A 19,609-nucleotide genomic window follows, 5' to 3' on the forward strand; every position below is an offset into this window, starting at 1 on the left:
GCTCCGCAGGCGTGCTCTGACCTCCGCTGGTGCGGAGACGGCAGCATCCTGGCTCCCCTGTGTGCGCACAGGGGTAGGTGCAGGGCGTGTAGCTGATCGGTGGGGAGTGTTTATCATTTGTCTGCATTGCTATTTCCACTGAAGGGCAGGGCTGCTACCCTCCGGGATTGAGGTGGGAGTGTGTCCGCACACATTATCTCCTTAACTGTGCGTGAACCCACTGCCTCTAAGAATTCTACAAAACACTACATGCCCTAGAACATTCCAGCCATATAAAGGTGTGCTGTGGAAGAACTGAAAACCCTGGCCCACTCCTCACTACACCCAACCTTCTCATTCCCCAGGAATGTCCTTGGTAACTGTAGCTCTTCCACACCTGACTCCTAAATGTGTTTAGATGGTTTGATTTAGCAAAAAATGGTGATCAGACTATTCTTGTTATCCATAAGTACTTTTTTTCGTGCTGTACATACAGATCTACTTGACTTTAATAATCCCACAGTACCCCTTCTGGCTATCCCATATGTATTGGTTTTTAAGTGTTTTCATACTGATATTTAGATTGTCTCCAGTTTCTTGCCATTACTATAATACTGTGGTCAACAGTGTTCTTGCATGTCATGCTTGCTAGCTTGTATGATTGAATATGTGGAAATAGACGTCTAGAAGTATACCTGGTTAGTGGAAAGATTTATGCATTTCTAATTTTTGTAGCCTGCTAGATTGCCGTCTAAAACTACAAACTACTGACATTGGTAAAATTCTGTTTCCCTTACATAATTGATTACCTGAATGACTCTGAGACGTCTGTATAATTTCTAATGCCTTTGTGTGTTGGTACTATAGCTTATTTGTTTCTGGATTAATCAGTTACTGTATTTTTTTTATCCCTTGTGCTGTCCTGCCGTTAGTTGTGCTTTTTGAGAGGGATGCTCTTCAGCCCCCTGCCTGCCACCGTAATTGCCTTTTTTAAAACGTGGGTCTTTTCTCATTATGTGAAAAACACATTCACTCAGAAAAATTAGAAGACACAAAACATGTAAAGATTACCCATGATGTCTTCTTCATGTGAGTGAAAATACGTTCGGCAGGGGAGGGAGGTCCTGCCCTTGCTGCTCTCGTGTTGGTCTGGGTCTTGGGTTCCTTTTTTTTCTGTTCTTATACAAACGTCCATCTTTGCAGACCAGAGTTTGTATCTACACATATAAACTCATATATAGTTTTTTTTAACAGAACAAATAAGATCATGTTATTGTCCAGAAATCTTTTTTTAATTACTTAACCAAGAAATCATGGAAATATTTCCATATTAGTAAAGTACCTAATAGCTAATGTTTACTGCACACTTACATGTACCCAAGATCTGTTTTAAGCCCTTTACATGCATAAACTTATTTAATCAAGTTATTAAATAAGTTCTAAAACTAAATATATTATTTAACCACATAATCCTTTGAGGTAAAGACTGTTTTTACTCTCTTTTTGCAGATGAGGAAAAGGAAGTCCAGAGATTTCTGTTCAGGGCCACTTACCTTGTAAGGGCTGGAACTGAGGTTTGAAACCCAGTGGTCTGACTTTGGATCCTGTGCTTTAACCTTTGTCCGGCCCTGTTCTCAGTAGCAGTTGGTTCAAGGTGCATATGAGGAGTTGACTGTAGCTTCCTGATCCCAGAATGCTGAGAGGGTAGTTTTCCGACAGCTGATTCTGGCTTGGAGCTTCACTGAAGTTGTGTCCCTCAGCTCAAAGGGAGGTTACACATGAAATGTTTTACCACAACTTGTGTCTTCAAACTGTTCTGTGCATCCTTTGCCCAGCTGGGAGCTAGGAACTAAGGGGTAGTGGTGGGGGTCCTGCTTCCTCCCGTCCACGGAGCAGCAGCACGTGCTGGTTAAGAGGACGTGCTCTGGAGTCTGGGGCGGGGAAGAGCCCCCAGCTCCACCACTCACTTGCTAGCTGTGTGCCCTTGGGCAGACTACCTGACCTCTCTGCGCCTCAATTCCCTTGCCTGTGAAAAGGAAATGATGTGGTAGCACAGGTTTGTTGTGAAGGCTGCCTTCACGAAGTACGTAAAGTGCCTAGAACAGCGCCTGGCACGCGTGTGTTAGAGCAGCCGCCTGCGTCCTAGGTGTTCTGTGCCTAGCTTTCCACCTGTTACCTCAGTAGATACCGACAACCACCCTACAAAGCAGGTGGTATCACCCCGTTTTCCAGGGGAGGGCTCCAGCAGAGGAAGAGACTTGGGCAGGCTACAGTGGGCCTGGCTGACCCAGGCCTGGGGCTGCGTTGTGGGCACTGTCCTCCCGGCTGCAAATCCTCCTCAGAGCCACAGACTCAGCGAGGGGGTTGATGACTGAGGGGATGCGACATTGCGACTCCGTTCAGTCAGATATGTACTAAAATTTAATTTATGAAGAGGAATTTATTTCTGAGGGGAAAATCCCTACTATTATTCTGCTCAGATGAAATCAGTTAGATTTTAAATTTGTAAAAAGTAGATGTCTAAGAGGTTGAATTTAGTATGTTTCTATACTGGTATGCATATCTCAATGGTGTTCTGTTAGGTAGCAGAAGTGTTTGAATGGAATTAAGCTACAGTCTCCTTTGGAAGAAAACTATAGTAGAAGGTAGTATTAATCTTCTAAATCATAATGTATTTGGCTTTTGAAAGTAATAACATCTCTTAAAGTATGTAGATAACTAAATTCTTAAGTTTTATGAATGATTTGTTTTAAGACTTAGTTTTAACAATTTTATTTTCTTAACCCAACAGTTTTGTGACTCTGGCTTTGTGAGATTTTAGCAAAGACTTTAGTTGGTTATTTGTTTAAAAAAAAAAAATTCCTGTGCAGTGTTTAGAAGCCCAGATAGTATAATGTTACTGCCTTCCTGTATAATGAAAAACTATTATTTCCTGACACTTGATTGAAGTCTTAGAATTCTGATTAGGTAGGCAATTGTGCCTTCTCAAGTTTGAATTTCAAGTGAGCTTGAAAAGAACGCTTAGAACAGTGTGCTGTGTGAAGGAGGGCTTGTAATCAGGACACCGCTTTCTGCTGAGCTCTCTCTGCGGGCAGGAGTGTGAGAGATTTCCGAGATGGACAACAGTACTTCCTCTCGAGGACTCACATCTCGTGCCGCTCTCTTCCTGTGCTGTTTTCATTATCCACTTTTGCTTGCTGGAGTGAACACGTTCATTTATCATCAGTTATTTACTTGAGTGTTCATTGATCATTCCGTCTGTTCAGATTGGAGGGGTACAGAAGTGTGTGACTAGAGTCTAGCTGGGAAAGAGGTCAATTGAGGAGGACCTGGAGAATAGTTTCCTGGGCTGTGTGGAGGGGATGGTGTGCGTGAACTGGGCTTGCAAGGGCATTGGTTCGCGGGTAGCTGAAGGAAGAAAGCACACATGGGGCACACAGGCTGGAGTGAGTGTGCCACATGGCGGGGGTCAGGTCATTTTGTAGACATCTGCTGAACTCCCACCGTGTTTCAGGAACTGTTGGATACAGAGATGAATACGTTCCCTAGCCTGTGGAAGTTCATAAGCTAGTGGGGGAGGCATCCACCTATATAATATGGAGCGATTCGTCGTAGTGCTGGATGATAACTGTCATAAGCCTGATTAGTTGCCTTTGTAGTGGTAGCACTTTGGTTACGTGTCAGCAGGAAACATGTAAATTACAGAAGAGACTCAGAAATGTACTGTGTGTTTTATATATTTGTATACATATATATTGTGTTATCTACTGCTGCGTAACAAATTACTCCAGAATTTAACAGCTTTAAACAGGAAGCATCGATCTCTCAGTATCTATCCATTGGGAATCTGGATGCCCCTGGCCCAGGGTCTCTCAGTAGACTGCCTTCAGGGGTTGGCCAAGGCTGCAGGCATCCCAAGGCTTGATGGGGAGGATCCACTTCCAGCCTCACTCAGGCAGCTCTTGGCAGGCCTCAGGTCCCCGCTGGCTGTTGGCTGAAGACATCAATTAGTTCCTTGCCACTTTGGCCTTTCATGGGGCTACTCACAACATAGCTCTGACAGCTTGCTCTCCCCAGAAAGAGGGATCCAAGAGGCTGTGAGTGAGAAATGACCTCAGACAGAAGCAACGGCCTTTTTATAACCTAATTTGGAAGTGAAATCCCATCACTTCTGCTTATTCACTTTGTTAGAAGCTAGTCACTAAATGCAGCCCACGCTCAAGGAGCAGAACAACCCAAAGGTGTGTACTCCAGGAAGCAGGAATCATTGTGGGCCCTCCCAGAGGCTGCCTGATCCCAGATGCTAAAAGTGATTGATGTATATTAAGAAGCCCTGAGCCTTTGGGGTGGAAGGAAGAAGAATCAGCCAAGGAACTTTCTGTTGCAAAAAACAGGTGCCATTAACCCAAACCACAAATGTTCTTGCTAAAGATCCATAAACTTAGTTTTGATGTTGTCTTAATATTTATTCTAGGAATAAATGGTAAAATGAGTTAATTCCATCTTCAATAGCTTTCTTTGGAACTGATACCATTTCTGGGAATTGTTTTATGCCTTTTTAAAGCAAAGTGTTCATAAATGAGAAAAAGGTATTGTTGGTGACATAGCAGAGGAGAAGTTTACAAGTACCTCAATTTAAGTAGTAGATGAGATCCTTTGAGAACTGTGTGTTCTGAGTGGAATAATTTAAAGTCTTTTAAGGAACCTTGGTGGAAATCTTTTATTCTTTTAACATAGATAGATTTGTGTGTACAGGGTTGAAAGGTTGAATGGTGACAAGAGTAAAAAGAACACAGTTTGGAAGACTGAGATTTGTGTCCAGGCTTCACAACCAGTTAGAAGTGTGACCTTGGACAATCTTGTTGACATCTCTGAGCCCAAGTTTCCTGTCTGTAGTATAGGTAAATACACAAGAAAGAAAATACTGTGACATCAAGAGTGACAGATTTTTTTTGAAACTTACTAAAATCTTCATTTTCTTTCAAAAACAGTATACAGTTAAGTTCAGCTATCTCACTGCTCTCCAGTTTTCTGTTAGGAGTCTAACTTTGAAGCTGCTACTTGGTAATTCTTAAGTTCTGCATGATCATTTTACCCAGAAAAGACCAGAGTACGCTTGCTTATTTTACACCTGAAGGATACGGCATTATACTTTGGGGCCCAAAGCAAGTAGCGGGGTGCCGAAGTGGTTCTTCAGAAAGAGTTAGATGACATTTTTACTGAAATAATTGTAATTTCACTGCAGTTAGTAATATTTTCTATTAAGAAGACATTTATTGACATGTACTTTGAGAAATACTCAGAACAAGGAAGTTTATTATATGCCTGTGTACGTTATCCACTAGGAAGGAACATGTATGGAATAGGAGAAAGAATTCTTGCTTATGGATTACTTTATAGATTTTTTTCTTGCTTTATTTCAAGATTTTTCCCTGTCAATCATAGATGAATGAAATGACTTTATAAGATGTTTAAATTCTTTAATCTTCAAGTTTTGCTCATAAAATTTACTCATGATTTTGGGAATTTGGGTAGCTACCCTAATCAATGGTATATGAAGAGAATTGAGGGTTATAGATTACTTGAACCAAAACACGGTTCACTGTTAACTTTTTCCCTTTATTCTATAATCAACCTATGGTAAAAATGCTAGCACAATCAATTTTGTTCTTTATATGACTTGTCATGGATAATGGTGGCAACTATAGAATGGTTTGTTATGACTTGATTAATATATAATAATTATAATTTGTATGTATACGATATAACTTAATTCTGTGTTCCAGCACCAAGTTGAATTCCTCTTTAACTGCTTTTGTAGTTTTCAAGTTGAAATGTACCTGTGATGGTATTAGATGTATGCAAAGCAGAGGTGCTTCTGTTACCTTTTTCTTTTGCTTTTGAAATTAATATTGTCTTACTTTAGTATATCATAAAAATATTTTGCAACCCTCAACAATGAAATTTTAGCTATGATTGAACTAGAATAGAATACTTTGCTTAAATTAGTATCTTGGTTTGGGGATGTGTATTGAAAGTCTTAAGTCTCCTTTCTTGGAAAAACTGGTTGGGTAACTTTTATCACAGGCTTTATTGTGTATAATTTGGTGCCTCATTGAACAGAAGAGGATACATAGAAACTTTTCAATGGTGTGAAATTATATACCGTTAGTAAGTTTTGTTTCATAGTGCTTTAAAATGGAGTTTTGGTTTTTCACTTTGAACATTTAACTGGACCTGAATATTTTTTGTTTGTTTTGTTTGTTTAGGGAACAGTTCACTGTCTAAACCTGTAGACACTGGAGAACTAAATTCAAAGAGTTAAGAGTAACTGACTTAAATCACAGTTTTAAGTATAGATGTAGTAGACCCATTTGGGTGTTTAATGATCTTCCCGTGCACTTCGGGACACTGCTGTGTCTTATTTACAAGTATCTTTTTAAAAGAACTAGGAAAGGTGCCTAGTCCTGTTTTTTGTTTTTTTTTTTTAATCTTGTCCCTCCCTCCAGCCTAACAAAGAATTAATCCACTGTCTAATGTATTTTATAAGGATATCTGTCTCATATTGTAAGGATTTATGTTCAGCTTTTAGGAGCAACAGCAGTATGTTTTGTTACAGGTTTTAGAATCTTGCCATTTGTACCAAACAGATCTGCGTCTAGATGATGATGATGACAGCTGGTATAGTTACCTGTGTCCCACATGCCAGGCAGTGTGCTGGATACTTCATGTGCATCAGCTCGCTGAGTCCTTAGGGGATAACGGCAGTTTACCAGGGAGGAAACTAGGGCTTGGAGAGGTTAAGTAACTTACCCCAAACAGAGCTGGGTTAGAATAACTGGGTGTGTTGTCTTTTGGGTCCTGTTTTGCTTATAGCTACTACCTCTGAAAACCAAAAGTAAAATCATCTGTCTTGGTGCACACTCAGCCTTCATCCTGCTCTTCCTGTTGCTGAAAGCACTCGTTTAAGGGCAGTGGGAAGGGCGGAAGAGTTCAAGATGCTCTTCCCAAGGCACATGAGTAGCAAAATAGCGAAAGACCAGTGCCAGACTAGGTAACCTTCTGTGTGGGTGACATCGTAACATTAAGGACACATACAACTATTAGCTCGAGTATATATTTTATGTTGCTTTGTGACCTAAGAATTATCTCTGATCTCTTGCCCATATTTACTCCATCTACAAGTACTCAAGGTTCCGTCTCCAGAACACATCCCTCGTTTAACCACCTGCCTCTGCTTCCACTGTTAGAGTTGTAGCGTTAACACTGTTCTTTTTGCCCGAACTAATGCAGTAGCCTGATTTCTTCCAGCCTCCACTACTGCCCACCTGTAATCTCACAGGGTAGAGCGGCCAGGGGGGTTTTTTTTAAAGCTTAGAGGAGATGTGCTGCTTTCCTGCCTCAACTGCTTTGAGAGCTTTTCATTGTAACCTAAAGAAGGTCCAACTTCATACATCTGTTCTTGCTGACTGTGCCTCAGATGCACTGGCCACTGTTACGTTTTTCATACGTACCAAGTTCATTTCCACCTTAGGTTTTTGTGCTTGCTGTTTCCTCTGCCTGACCAGCTCTGGTCCTTGACCGTCTTGTGGCTGACTCCGTATCATTTAGGTCTCAGCTCAGATGTCAGCATCTCAGTGCAGCCTTCCTTGACTAATCTAGGTACTCCCACCATAATGCTCTCTCATTTACTGTGCTTTATTTTCTTTATTGTTCTCATCACTCTCTGAGTGTGATGTTAATGTAATTTAATTTATTGCTTACTTCTTACCTATTTTTACCCCCATCAGAATGTGAAGGTTTTGAGAGCAGGGCTACCTCCATGCCTAGAAATATGTGTGTGGCACATAGTAGCACAATTAAAATTTTATTAAATGGATGAAAATTTTCATCTCATATTAACATTATATTGTGAATATTTCCCCACAATCTTAAATATTCAGAACAGGGGTAGCATTGGGAGATTTCACATAGAAATCCAAAATTCCAGCATCTCTTAAAAAAACAGAGAGATGTATCAACACAGGACCTGCTTTCTCTTTTGGCCACAATTTATTGTGGCTGAGAAGCAGCTGTCCGAAGTGTTGACATGTGTTCTCCAGTTTGCCTGCAGTCTTTATCCCTCCCCCTCCTATCCCTGACCTTGAAATGAATTTCCAGTTGCCATTTATAATTTCATTTGAATATTTTTATGATGGAGTAATATTTACTGCTTTCATTATCTCATTGAAAAGTGGAAACATGAATGGTAGACTAAAAAGCTTACGTGTTTCTTACACTTGATCCACTTTATTCACGTGCATTTCTTGCCTTTTGTGTCTATGTTAGCGCCCCCCCCCCCCAGTTTTACATGGTTGTGTTTAAAGATTGCACAGTGTTCTCTTGCATAAATGTGTCATGTATGTAACTAGTCTCCTGTTGTGGAACATATAAGTTATTTCTGTTTTTTTTTTTGTATTGTAAATAATTTGTGGATGAATCTTTGTGAAAATTGTTATTAGGATAAATTTTTAAAGTGGAATTTGTGGATCAAAATATATTTTTACTGTTACGACTTTTGGTATATACTGCCAGATTGATTAGCAGTAGTATAAGTCGATCTATTTCTGAAGAGTGGTGTAGAGGAGTATCGTTTTGCTACATCTGTGTCAGCACTAGGAATTGTAATTAAAAGTTTTGCTAATATAGTTAGTAAAAACAAACAAAAAATAGGGAATGCTGACCAAGAAGTATCACATCTTTACATAAGTAACAATTGTACTTTATTTTAAAGGGTGTAATTTGGAAATATTACTTAGTACAGTTCTATTCCTTAGATTTATACTGTGAGTTAGATCATGTACCATGTGCTTTGTATATGAAGCAATGTGAACAACCTGAGATGCCTTTAACCTTGATCCTGACACGCACGCACACACAGTTATTGAGCTCTACCTCGTTCTGTTTGAGAGTACATGAGAGTGAATAATGCAGAATCCTTCTGTTTTGAAGCACACACAACTCATTCTTACATATTGGTTTTATATTTCCTTTCATATTTTTCGTTAGATGCTGTCATTCTCTGCTTTTTAAGGAGATGCCTACATAGAAGAGTGGCAGCAGCTGGACTAGATGTTTCACTGCTGAACTGGTCCCTCAGGTATCCTGGCTCTGGTGATTGCTATGGGAGATTGGATGACTGTTACAGATTCAGGTCTGTCTTCAGGTAACTGAGTTTAGAATGGTTGTAAGCCAAAGCAGTGATTGTAAAGGTTAGTTTTCAATGAAAATGTAATTACCACAAAAATTGAAGATGTAACTAAAGAGGTACATAAACAGTTGCAGAATTATCAGGGAGAGCCAAGAATTGTGCTGTAATTAGTGGGGTCAAGTACTTTGGGTGGATGATAGATCACTCGGTCATTACTACTTCTGAGAAGATTTTTATGCATTTGAACTAAATTCATTGGCTACTTCAATACATTTCTCTGGCTGATTCCTTTAATCACATAAACTTTTAATGCATGAACAAGTGGGTTTTCTCTGTTTTTATAAATCTGAATCTAAAGTACTGTAAATTAAGATGCTTTCTAAGAGCATAGCTTTATTGTATCTTTTTAGAAAAAAGTACATGGTTTTCATATAAAAACCATCTTTGCCTTAATTCGAAAACACTTAAATATTTATATAATTCAAAATCTTTGGTAATGGAGATTATGTTATTGGCTTTGCATGCATTTTAACAAATGATTTACATAGATGCCTTTTATTTTTTTTCAGAAAACAAAAATATCTCTCAATATACCTCAGAAACAAAGATGTCTCCATCAAGTTTATACTCACAGCAAGTGCTATGTTCTTCAATACCTTTATCAAAAAATGTGCACAGCTTTTTTAGTGCCTTCTGCACAGAAGAGAATATTGAACAAAGTATTGCATATCTTGATCAGGTAATACTTTTTTGTAAGAAGCAATAGATAACATAAATCATGTTATATACTAAAACACATCAAAGTTCTGAGAAAAATACTTGTGAAGCACATTGTATTACACATTGGCCCAGGGTATATGTTAGATTTGCAGAGAACCTTGGTGGCCATCTGGTCTAGATCCAGGGTAAGCGTGTTTGTCTGGAGCAGGTTGGCCTCCCCATCGCCTCAGGGGCTTCTCCACCGGGAGCCTCACCCTTCTTTTCCTGATGCAGGAACCTAAGTGCCTTGCTGCAGGTCCCAGGTGACCACAGAGCAGAGGCTGAGAGAGCCCCGCCCTCTTAATGCTTTGTCCTTAATTCTTTGGGATAGTTACCTTTTTTTTTTTTTTTTTTTAAACTATCTCAGGTTAGTTTTCTTTCTCAGAAAAGATTTCTATCTCTATTTCTTTACTAAGTTGTCCGGTAACCAACTCTTGGGCAAACGTTCTCTCCTACTAGGAATTGACTACTTTCGGTTTTCCTTCATTATATGAAGAATCCAAAGGTAAAGAGACAAAGAGAGAATTAAATATAGTTGCTGTTTTAAATTGTATGAATGAGCTACTCGTACTTCAGCGGAAGAACCTTCTAGCTCAGGAAAACGTGGAAACACAGAACCTGAAACTGGGAAGCGATATGGACCACCTGCAGAACTGCTATGCGAAACTTAAGGTACAAATGACGCATCAGCCTGTATCTCAGGGCCACCATGATGTAGTTTGTTACTATAAATTTACATTGGATTTATTTATCAAACAAGTTTTAGGGTTTTTTTTTTCAAGTTTTAGGATTTTTTAAACCTGTAAGTAAAAGTGAATATAACTCATACATTTCAGTTGTACCGCTTCCTGTCTGCATTGAAGGTGCTGGTTTTATGAACTGCTTAGCGATTTGCTGAATCACTAGAAAGTTAGATTAGGAAATACTCCTATCCAAGGAAAATAAAGATTCCCCACCCCATCCGTCTTTTTAATAAAGAAGATGCTTAATTTAAAATAGTCTTATTGCGAGAAACTGCATCAGTTAATTCCACGAAGAATATTCTTGAGGGCATCTATGCCAAAGTTGCTAAAGCTGAGTAATAGAAGTGGCCAGATAACTAAGTCATAGAAGTCAAGTCCCTGGGACTCGAGCGACGACCGTAGAAGAATGCTTTCGTAAACTTGCTTGTTTCTCTGAACAAAGGACATATTTTTCACAGAGCCATTGACATGCTACCTTGAACTACAGAACGCTGGTTGCTGGCTCTGCTTTGCTCTTATTCTTTCTCTTCTTTTATGTGTTCTTTTTTAAAAAAGTGTTTTTATTCATTTATTTGAGAAATGAATTTCTCATTTGTCGAGATGGAAGAAGGTATTCGAAATCACAGTCTGGTAGGGACTTAACGATTGTATATTATGAAGGATGTAATATAATCAATGCAAAGCAAATTGTTTCTAAAGGTACTATCTTCTAATGGGCTTTCTTTGTTGTGAAAGTAAAAGCTTTGAATCCTCATGCTCTCAGAAAGTCAGTTCTTCTCTGTTTTTCACCTATTAGTCCATGCCGCTACTTATTTTTCTTCTGTATCCTCTCTCCATCCCACCTCACTCCCTCCAAGAACAGACAACAATAAAAACCACTCAGCGTTCTGAGTATCTGAGCTCCACTGGAGAGTGATAGGATCTCCAGTATGTAGTGTATGACGTATCTCATGGCTGACAGCCCTTTAGCAGAGAGTGCGCGGTGAGGAAGGAGCCTGGAGTGGCCTGCATGTGGACGCTGGGGGTGGGGGGGAGCACCCCGGCCCCTCTGCAGCACCTGCCCGCACCAGCCTGTCGCTGCCGTACACTGTTGTCTGTTGTCGTCTTAGCTCACACACGCATCAGTATGTTTTCTCTTTAATAATAACTTCAGGTTTTTGTACATTCTGTGTGCCCTGCCTGAGGGATAGAGATTATCCAGCCATGTATCCTGGCTGAGCGGGGAACTGTGGTGGGATGGAGGGGGTCATTGATACCCTGCAAGCTTATTAAAAGGCTGTGGGTTATAGAAACTACCTTAGTCGTAATCAGAGAAACCTATGGAAGGTCTTATGAATTAAGACTGACCCAGAGTTGTAAGCCCTAGAAGGCAGTAATCCTGCATTAAAACTTTTTCTACCTGGGCACCCGTGGCCGAGTGTCTTGTATGTAGCTGGTGGGTAATTAGATAATGATTTTGGTGGTCTGGGGCTGTGGAGCCTTTCCTCTAAGGAGTGATTGTTTATTGGGACCACCCACAGCACAGAGTATTTTCCAGGATACCTTCTCATTGGGGATTTGACCTGGGCCAAAATCGGGTATTTTAGGTCAGCCGTTGACTGAAATGTGTGTTCATTGGGAAACGTTGCTGGTCTATCCTTGAAGAGTTTCTGCGTGTAACATATGATTCATTCAGTTTCTTGAGCAATTTATGGAGTATTTCCAAGATGAATGGAACCCAGTCCCTGTTTGCAAGGAGATTGTCATCCAGTGAGAGGAGACCGTAATTATTTGCTTGATCCGTAATTATTTGCTTCACTCATTGTTCTTGGTGTGAAAGGTAAGGGAAGAGAGGGGTAACACCTGGTCTGAGATTAAGGAATGAATTAAAATTTGCTAGTGTTGGAAAAGCCATTCTAGGCAGAGCGCATGACCTGTATAAATGCATGGAAGCAAGAGAACATTTTCCATTCAGGGAGCAGCAAATAGCTCTTAGGGGCTGATGTGTATGGTATATGATGAAGAGTGACGAGGCCAGGCTGGGACCCAGGCCCCAGATGATGTGAATGGCATTGCACAGAGACCCAAAGGCACCAAGGAGTGTAAACACGAGGATGGCATCCTGTAAATATCAGTTTGGCAATAGGATGAAGAAATTATAGGAGGAGGTATAGAAAATATAGGAATGGAGGGAGGTAGGGGCTCAGCACCTGGTGGAAAAGACAGCTGTTAGCAGGCCTTAGCAGTCGTCCAGTCCAGGGAGGTTTTGCACTTGAACTAAGATAGTGCCAACGAAGACAGTAAAAGTGAGATGTGAAGAAAACCTAAGAGTAGAATGGGTAGAATTTCATGAAAAATTGAATTTGAGGAAAAAAGAGTCATAAATTAAAGATACTGTTCAAGTCTCTTGAGTTTACTGGTGATGGTGATATGATTCACTGGGGTAAGAAATAGATTTGCAGGGATGTGGTGAGTTCATGTGAAGTTGAAGACTGAGAGAATCTGATTTGACATATATGGGACATCTTAGCTGGCCCAGTGCCTTTAAGTTCAGCCGTGCCAAGTGGTCTGGAGTGATAGGAAGTTTTAAGCACTCCAAAGAAGAGGGTGCCCATGAGTCTGACAACCTGGGAGTTATCTAAGTTGTATTCCTAACTTTCTGTGTCTTCTCGAGATCCACTGTTACCAGAGATTGTGCGGGCTGTTGTTTGCGGTCAGTTATGTCATAACTTGAGTGACGTATATTTTATAAAGACGAGAGGATTTAAAAATATTCCAGCAGCTTCATGCAGAATTTGGCACAGTTCCTCTGGAAAGTGTGGGATGAATTGAAAGTGAGCATCTTCATCCCATGTTGGTTCCAGGGTTGCTGTATACTCTAGGAGAACTGTTACGAGGTTACCACTTGGAAGGGAGAACTGGTGTCATGCTGTGGTCCCACCCTTTTTGACCTAAAGTGTTCCGTTTTGCTTGGTCGCCTGCTTTCTTCAGACTTAGCTCCCAGTCATTTTTGGGTCTTTCTCAGCATGTGCTGTAGAAGTGTAAAAGGTATTGAACTTGGCAACATCACTGGGATAGGTGGAGTGTTTCAAGGGACCCACTTTGAAGGTCTTTTGTGTATCCATTAAAAATGTGGTATTTGAATTAAATAAAACCTAGTATTTAAATTTAAATAAATTTTGTAACTCTATAGCATCAAGCTTTAAGTAATTGTTTTTAATAAACATTTTGTGTGCTGCTAAACTTCATTTTTAGCTAACAAATACCAATGTGCGTGACTTGTTTTTACTAATCTTTTTAAGAGTTCATTTGCTCTGAATCCTATGTTAATTTTAGTCAAAATTGTACACGATTGTTTTAGGAGCAGCTGGAAAACTCCAGGAGGGAAATGATTGGGCTTCAGGAAAGAGACAGACAGTTACAATGCAAGAACAGGAATTTGCATCAGCTGCTGAAAAATGAGAAGGATGAGGTGAGTTGCCAGTTATTGCAGATAAGGTTTAAGTGAATTTATTTTAGTCATCCTGTGTCAAACTGGTATGGTAAACCTGGGACACCTCTGTGTACAGTATTGTATCCTATTGAACTGAGAGGTCGCCACGCCCTCCCCTAAGTGGGCCCGTTTGGCTTAGTATATTGGTCTATAGTTCTGTGGCACCCAGTGTTCTCTGCCATCCATCCTGGACCCACATGCACTGTCACTTTTGTCAGACACACGGGTGCTTTAAATGCAGATCTTTTGTTCTCTGCAGCCCCTCTACTTAATATCTGGGATGCCTCTAATTGCACTATCTTAAATATTGACATTGTTCATCCAGTCAAGCAATTATTTGACTAAATGAGCGTACAATTTACTGTTTTAAAAAAGCAATTCACATTAAATATCTCATTTCTAGGCTAAAGAAGTCATAGTTCTAATCTCATTTTTGCTTTAGTGGTTACTTAGTATTTGGACCCATGGAGTTAATGCATTTGAAATTATCTTTTAATTTATGTGAGAAGAAACCATTGTGTTTTTATTGCTCTGCAGTTTGATTTCTGACCATGTGATAACTGTAAAACTGTAACATGTTCAGTGTTGGATGTGTTGCTTCAACTATAATAAATACTTTGAAGGGAATGTATTTCTTTAAGGACCTTGTAGTGATTTAGACAGATTGTTTCGTAGTATGTTTAGTAAGTAGGGAATGAAGTATCTTAACTAATCCACAAGGTCGCTTATACATTTCCATGAGTTATTTCACAGAAAATGTTGACTTAATCTGTTGATTATATTTTAAGTGGTTTGACTGTAGTTCCTCTTCAGGAGTATTAAGTTAAACATGATCATCTCTAGCAGAGATAACGGATGTTCATATACACTAGAACCTGCTTCCTGCCCAAGGCGGCCTGGGGAGCCGCGGTGCCTACGGACGCCGACCAGCAGTGCTTGGCATGTAGCAGGTGCTCAGCAAACCTCTGAGCCGGATTCTCTCTGCTGTTGGACTCACTCTAACTTGAGAGCTGTTTTTGATCAGAGAAAAATGAACCTGCTTACCTGCTACCATGTGCCATGGACTAACGGGCCTTGCCACAGGTTGATAAAGAATAAAGCGATTCAAGTCAGTAGTAAAAGGAAGTCATTACAAATGATCAGATGAAGTCTACTTGTTTCAAATGAAGCTTTAATCGTGTTGATACTTCCATAAGAGTTTGTGGCTTCTGAATTACCAGATGCTATATGTAGGGTGAAAGGTGTAGTAGAAGATAATTTACAAAGTTAGTGGCTCTGGAAATTTCAGAATTAAGAATAAAAACTTTATGTGCTTCATTTAGTGCTATTTTAAAGAGTGATTTCCAGACTATGGGGAAGGAAGAATAATCCTGGAATTCTTAAACTATTAAATGGGATGCTGAATACTCTGACTTTTCTCTTTTGATTTTGAAAAATTTAACTGGGTTTACCAATCTCAGAGGAACTCACTTAATAGAAAATGCTTTTTTTAGGTGCAAAAATTACAAAACATCATTGCAAGTCGAGCTACTCAGTATAATCATGATATGAAGAGAAAGGAGCGAGAATATAATAAACTAAAGGAACGTCTACATCAACTTGTTATGAACAAGAAGGATAAAAAAATAGGTAAGAAGCAGCTGGTTAAGACAGAGCAAAGGGAATAAATAAGCTGGTATTACACTAAAAAACAAGTATAGAGAGATTGAGTGCAATGACTCATGAAGTGTCCTTTCATGCTTTATAAATTGATTTTAGATGGTATATTCCATGTAAACTAGAAATTGAGAAAACTGGTTGGTTAAAAAATAGTAATTTTGCTATTCGTTGCACATAAAAATTGTGAATTTTTTTTAACATGACAGGTTAAGAGAAAAGCTAAGCCAGAGGACACTCTAACCTTTCATAGTGAAGACCTGATAATATTGAAAGTCAGGATTGGTTTCTCAGTATCAAAAGTATGATTTTTGAGTTTATGTCATAAAATTGTTAGTTCATTAAGCCAAATCATTCATGTCTGCTTGAATTCCTGTAAATTAATTTAGCTGTGCACTTTCAGAGTACAGCTGTGAAATGAAAGTATACTTTGTTATTCTTTTGAAAATTAATTTAAGTTATTTCATCCAAGTATGTGCATGATTTCAAGTAAATAATGTAGATTAAAAAATAGAACTACAGACATACAAAAGCAGAGCTGCACAGATAAAGTTTTGCTGGCCTGCCAAGATTCAGGGAACAGGAAATCTGCGTGTTGATTTATTGAAGAGTGGTTTCCAAGTGGACTGTCATCTAACCTACATTATACGTTATTCTGAACTTGGCCTTGCATACAACAGCTGATGAGCAGATGTTTCAAGCTGTCACGTGGTGAGCTGAGCCTGTTACCAGCGAGCAGTTCAGTGTTGACCGTGTCACTGTCATCTGTACAGCAGCGCTGTCGCAGTTGTTGGAATATTTTATTTTAACATTGTTGAAAAATGAAAGTGTACCAATGAGTAGTTAAGACAAATTTAGAAATCTAGGTATTCTGAGACAATAAATCTTAAACTTCACTTGGATACTCATTGGTTTTTAAGATTGGTTAACCTGTGTTCATTCATGAAGGATCATGAAGGAAATAGCAAAATTAAAGAGCAGGATGAAATGCCAGAATGTAACACCTAGTTAGAGAAATTTATTAAAGAGTTATTCTATAGCAGAGACCTTATATTATGAGGGTCTGGCTCTTACCTGGTCCAAACCCAATTGGAAGTGACAGTTCTATAATGATTTTTTGATCAGCTCTAAAATTATTTCCTTTGCATGCCAGCTATTTCATCTCCATCTGGGGCAGAAGAGACTTTAACACTGTCAGGAGCCTTGATTCCTTTGATGATGGTGATGGTGATAATGATACAGAGCTTAGCAGACTTTTTCTATAAAGATCTAAATAATAAATATTTTGGGATTTGTGAAATCTGTGGTCTTTTGTCACTCTGCCATTGTTGTGTGAAAGTAGCCATAAACAATATATAGACAAATGATGTGGCCGTGTTCTAATAAAACTTTATTTATACAATCAGGAAGCCATGCACAGGCCATCGTTTGCCAGCCCCTGATGATAAAATTAATAATGGTAATTAAATAATATTTATTAAGTACTTACTGTATTAAGTACTTTAACATTTCTTTCACTCTGCACAATTCTTTAGTAGATACTTTCCTGATTTCCACTGTATTGATGAAGAAACAGACTTAGCAGTTAAATAACTTGCCAAGATCTCAGTGCTTATGAGTGATGGAACTGGAACTTAAAATCTGGGCTCCTTGGGCCCAAATCCTAATCTATATACCAGGTTGACTTATGTCCCTAATGCATAGAGAGTGTCTTAACATTTTAAATGCTTAAACGCGTATGGTAAGAATTGATTTTGTTTTGTGTGTTCACGTTTTTAGCTATGGAAGTTTTAAATTATGTGGGGAGAGCTGATGGAAAAAGAGGCTCCTGGAGGACTGGTAAAACTGAAGCCAGGTAAGTAAGGCACACTTTAAATTGGTGAATTTAATCAGACTTCTTTTCTATGCTGCATTTTCATACTGACAGTTTCTTTCTCAGGAATGAAGATGAAATGTATAAAATTCTCTTGAATGATTATGAATATCGTCAGAAACAAATCCTAATGGAAAATGCTGAACTTAAGAAGGTTCTTCAGCAAATGAAAAAGGAAATGATTTCTCTTCTTTCTCCCCAAAAGCAGAAACCTAGAGAAAGAGCAGATGACAGTACAGGAACTGTAAGTGGCTCCTTCCTCCCTAATGCAGTCTTCAGATTGCTAACTAGAACAATTGAAACAGTAGATAGGTATTTTCAGTGGGGACGCTATTGACATTTGGACAAGACACTCGCTTCTGTGCTACCCCCAGTCACTCTGACAACCAAAGGAAGTCCCTGTAAGTTCCCGACATGCCCTGGGAAACGATGGAGGTGGGTTTCTGGGGACTTAATCTGTGCCAGGCGCTGTGATAAGCATTTTGTCAGCATCGTCTCATTTTGTTCTTGTAATAATGTGATGCTTTTGCTACTACAATTATCCCCATTTTTAGATGAGGAAGCGGGCACAATAGCTGACCTCAGTGCCATGAATGGCAGAGCTGGGATCTGCATCCAAGTCTGTCTCACTCTGTAGTTCATGCTTTTAACCACTGTGCCAAATATCCTTCAAATAGTTTAAGTATTATGTAACTTAAGCAAGCCCTATTTTTCAGAGAGTGAAACTTTTATTAACCTTGGAAACCAAACAATTATCTAGTCCATAAATTTACTGAATGTTCATTGTGAGTTCTAGTCCCTGGAAACGAAAAGCTAAGAAGATTTTGCCTTTTTCCTTTGTCTTACTTCGGGCTGCCAAAGCGAAATACCATAGACTGGGTCGCTTATAAGCAACAAAAATTTATTTCTCGCAATTCTGGAGGCTGGAAATCTACAGTCAGGGTGCCGGCAGGGTCGGTGTCTGTGAGGACCCTCTTCCTGGTTGGGTTTCTTCCATCCTGACGTGGTGGAAAGAGAGCAAGAGAGCTCCTGGGGCCCCTTTTGATGAGGATGCTCATTGCATTCATTAGGGCCCCACTCTCCTGACCCAGTCAAAGGTCTCTCAAAGACCTCCCCCGCACCTCCTAATGCCATCACATTGGAATTGAGGATTCAACACACGAATTTTGAGAGAACACAAACATGTAGACCATTGCATCCCACAAGAAGCTCTTGGAGAGAGAGAGGCATGTAGAGGAGTAATTACTATACATGTTAAGAGCTACAATAGGGTGGAACAGCGTGGGAAGTAAAACATTTAGGGCAGTCAAAGAAGGCATCACCGAGAAAGCGACATTTGAATTGGCCCTTAAATGAGTAGGTCTTTTTGACAGAAATCATGGGAAAGTCATCTGATGGGAGAGGGCATCACCTGTAGAGGTCTGAAAAAACAAGTCACATGATGATGAAAAGTTTTTTTGAATTCTTTACATATAAGTTTAAATTCTGTATTCATGCAAGTTCACGTGGGTTCACAGAAGTTCACATTGGTGACTGAACTCTGAAAATAACAATGTTGGTGGAAAATGCTAACTACTAGTAAGTCTCTGAACTCGTTTTTTGACCAATATTTGAGAATTATTTTGTGGTATCACAATTCAGTCCAACTGATAAGCTCATTTCCTGCCTTTTAAAAAATTTCGTCTTTAAAAAAGAACCTGAATGTTCTTCTAGACTCTCCAATTTGAGACCTGTTTGACCTCTTATATTCAGTTAATTAACCTTTTTTCTCAATGCCTGTCCCTTCGGGTCAGTTCTTAACACTCCCTAATACCTCAGCAGGGTTGGTATAGTTCTGTTACTCCTGTGGCTTGTTCAGTTTTGGGCCCAGCCTTTACTGACCTCTCACGACCAGCTTTTAGTCAGCAAAAGTAGGCAGTAAACCAGAGAGTGCTTCC

General features: G+C 39.5%; 1 protein-coding gene across 11 annotated transcripts in view; it reads left to right on the forward strand.

Moving 5' to 3' along the window:
* Nucleotides 1–19,609, forward strand: part of SSX2IP (SSX family member 2 interacting protein) — a 44,132-nt gene that overhangs the window by 10,281 nt on the left and 14,242 nt on the right. For 4 of the 11 annotated variants that reach the window (XM_074376118.1, XM_074376121.1, XM_074376119.1 and 1 more), the window contains exons 2-8: nucleotides 9,028–9,184; nucleotides 9,739–9,908; nucleotides 10,388–10,600; nucleotides 14,012–14,122; nucleotides 15,637–15,772; nucleotides 17,579–17,654; nucleotides 17,727–17,916. In XM_074376118.1, the coding sequence (XP_074232219.1) occupies nucleotides 9,142–9,184; nucleotides 9,739–9,908; nucleotides 10,388–10,600; nucleotides 14,012–14,122; nucleotides 15,637–15,772; nucleotides 17,579–17,654; nucleotides 17,727–17,916 (939 nt within the window). In that variant the 5' untranslated portion in view covers nucleotides 9,028–9,141. The remainder of the gene's footprint in view (nucleotides 1–9,027; nucleotides 9,185–9,738; nucleotides 9,909–10,387; nucleotides 10,601–14,011; nucleotides 14,123–15,636; nucleotides 15,773–17,578; nucleotides 17,655–17,726; nucleotides 17,917–19,609) is intronic. The other 7 variants (XM_074376126.1, XM_074376127.1, XM_074376128.1 and 4 more) reach the window with 4 other exon arrangements.

This window comes from Camelus bactrianus, chromosome 13 (assembly GCF_048773025.1).
Source record: "Camelus bactrianus isolate YW-2024 breed Bactrian camel chromosome 13, ASM4877302v1, whole genome shotgun sequence".
In the NCBI taxonomy this organism is placed as follows: Eukaryota; Metazoa; Chordata; class Mammalia; order Artiodactyla; family Camelidae; genus Camelus; species Camelus bactrianus.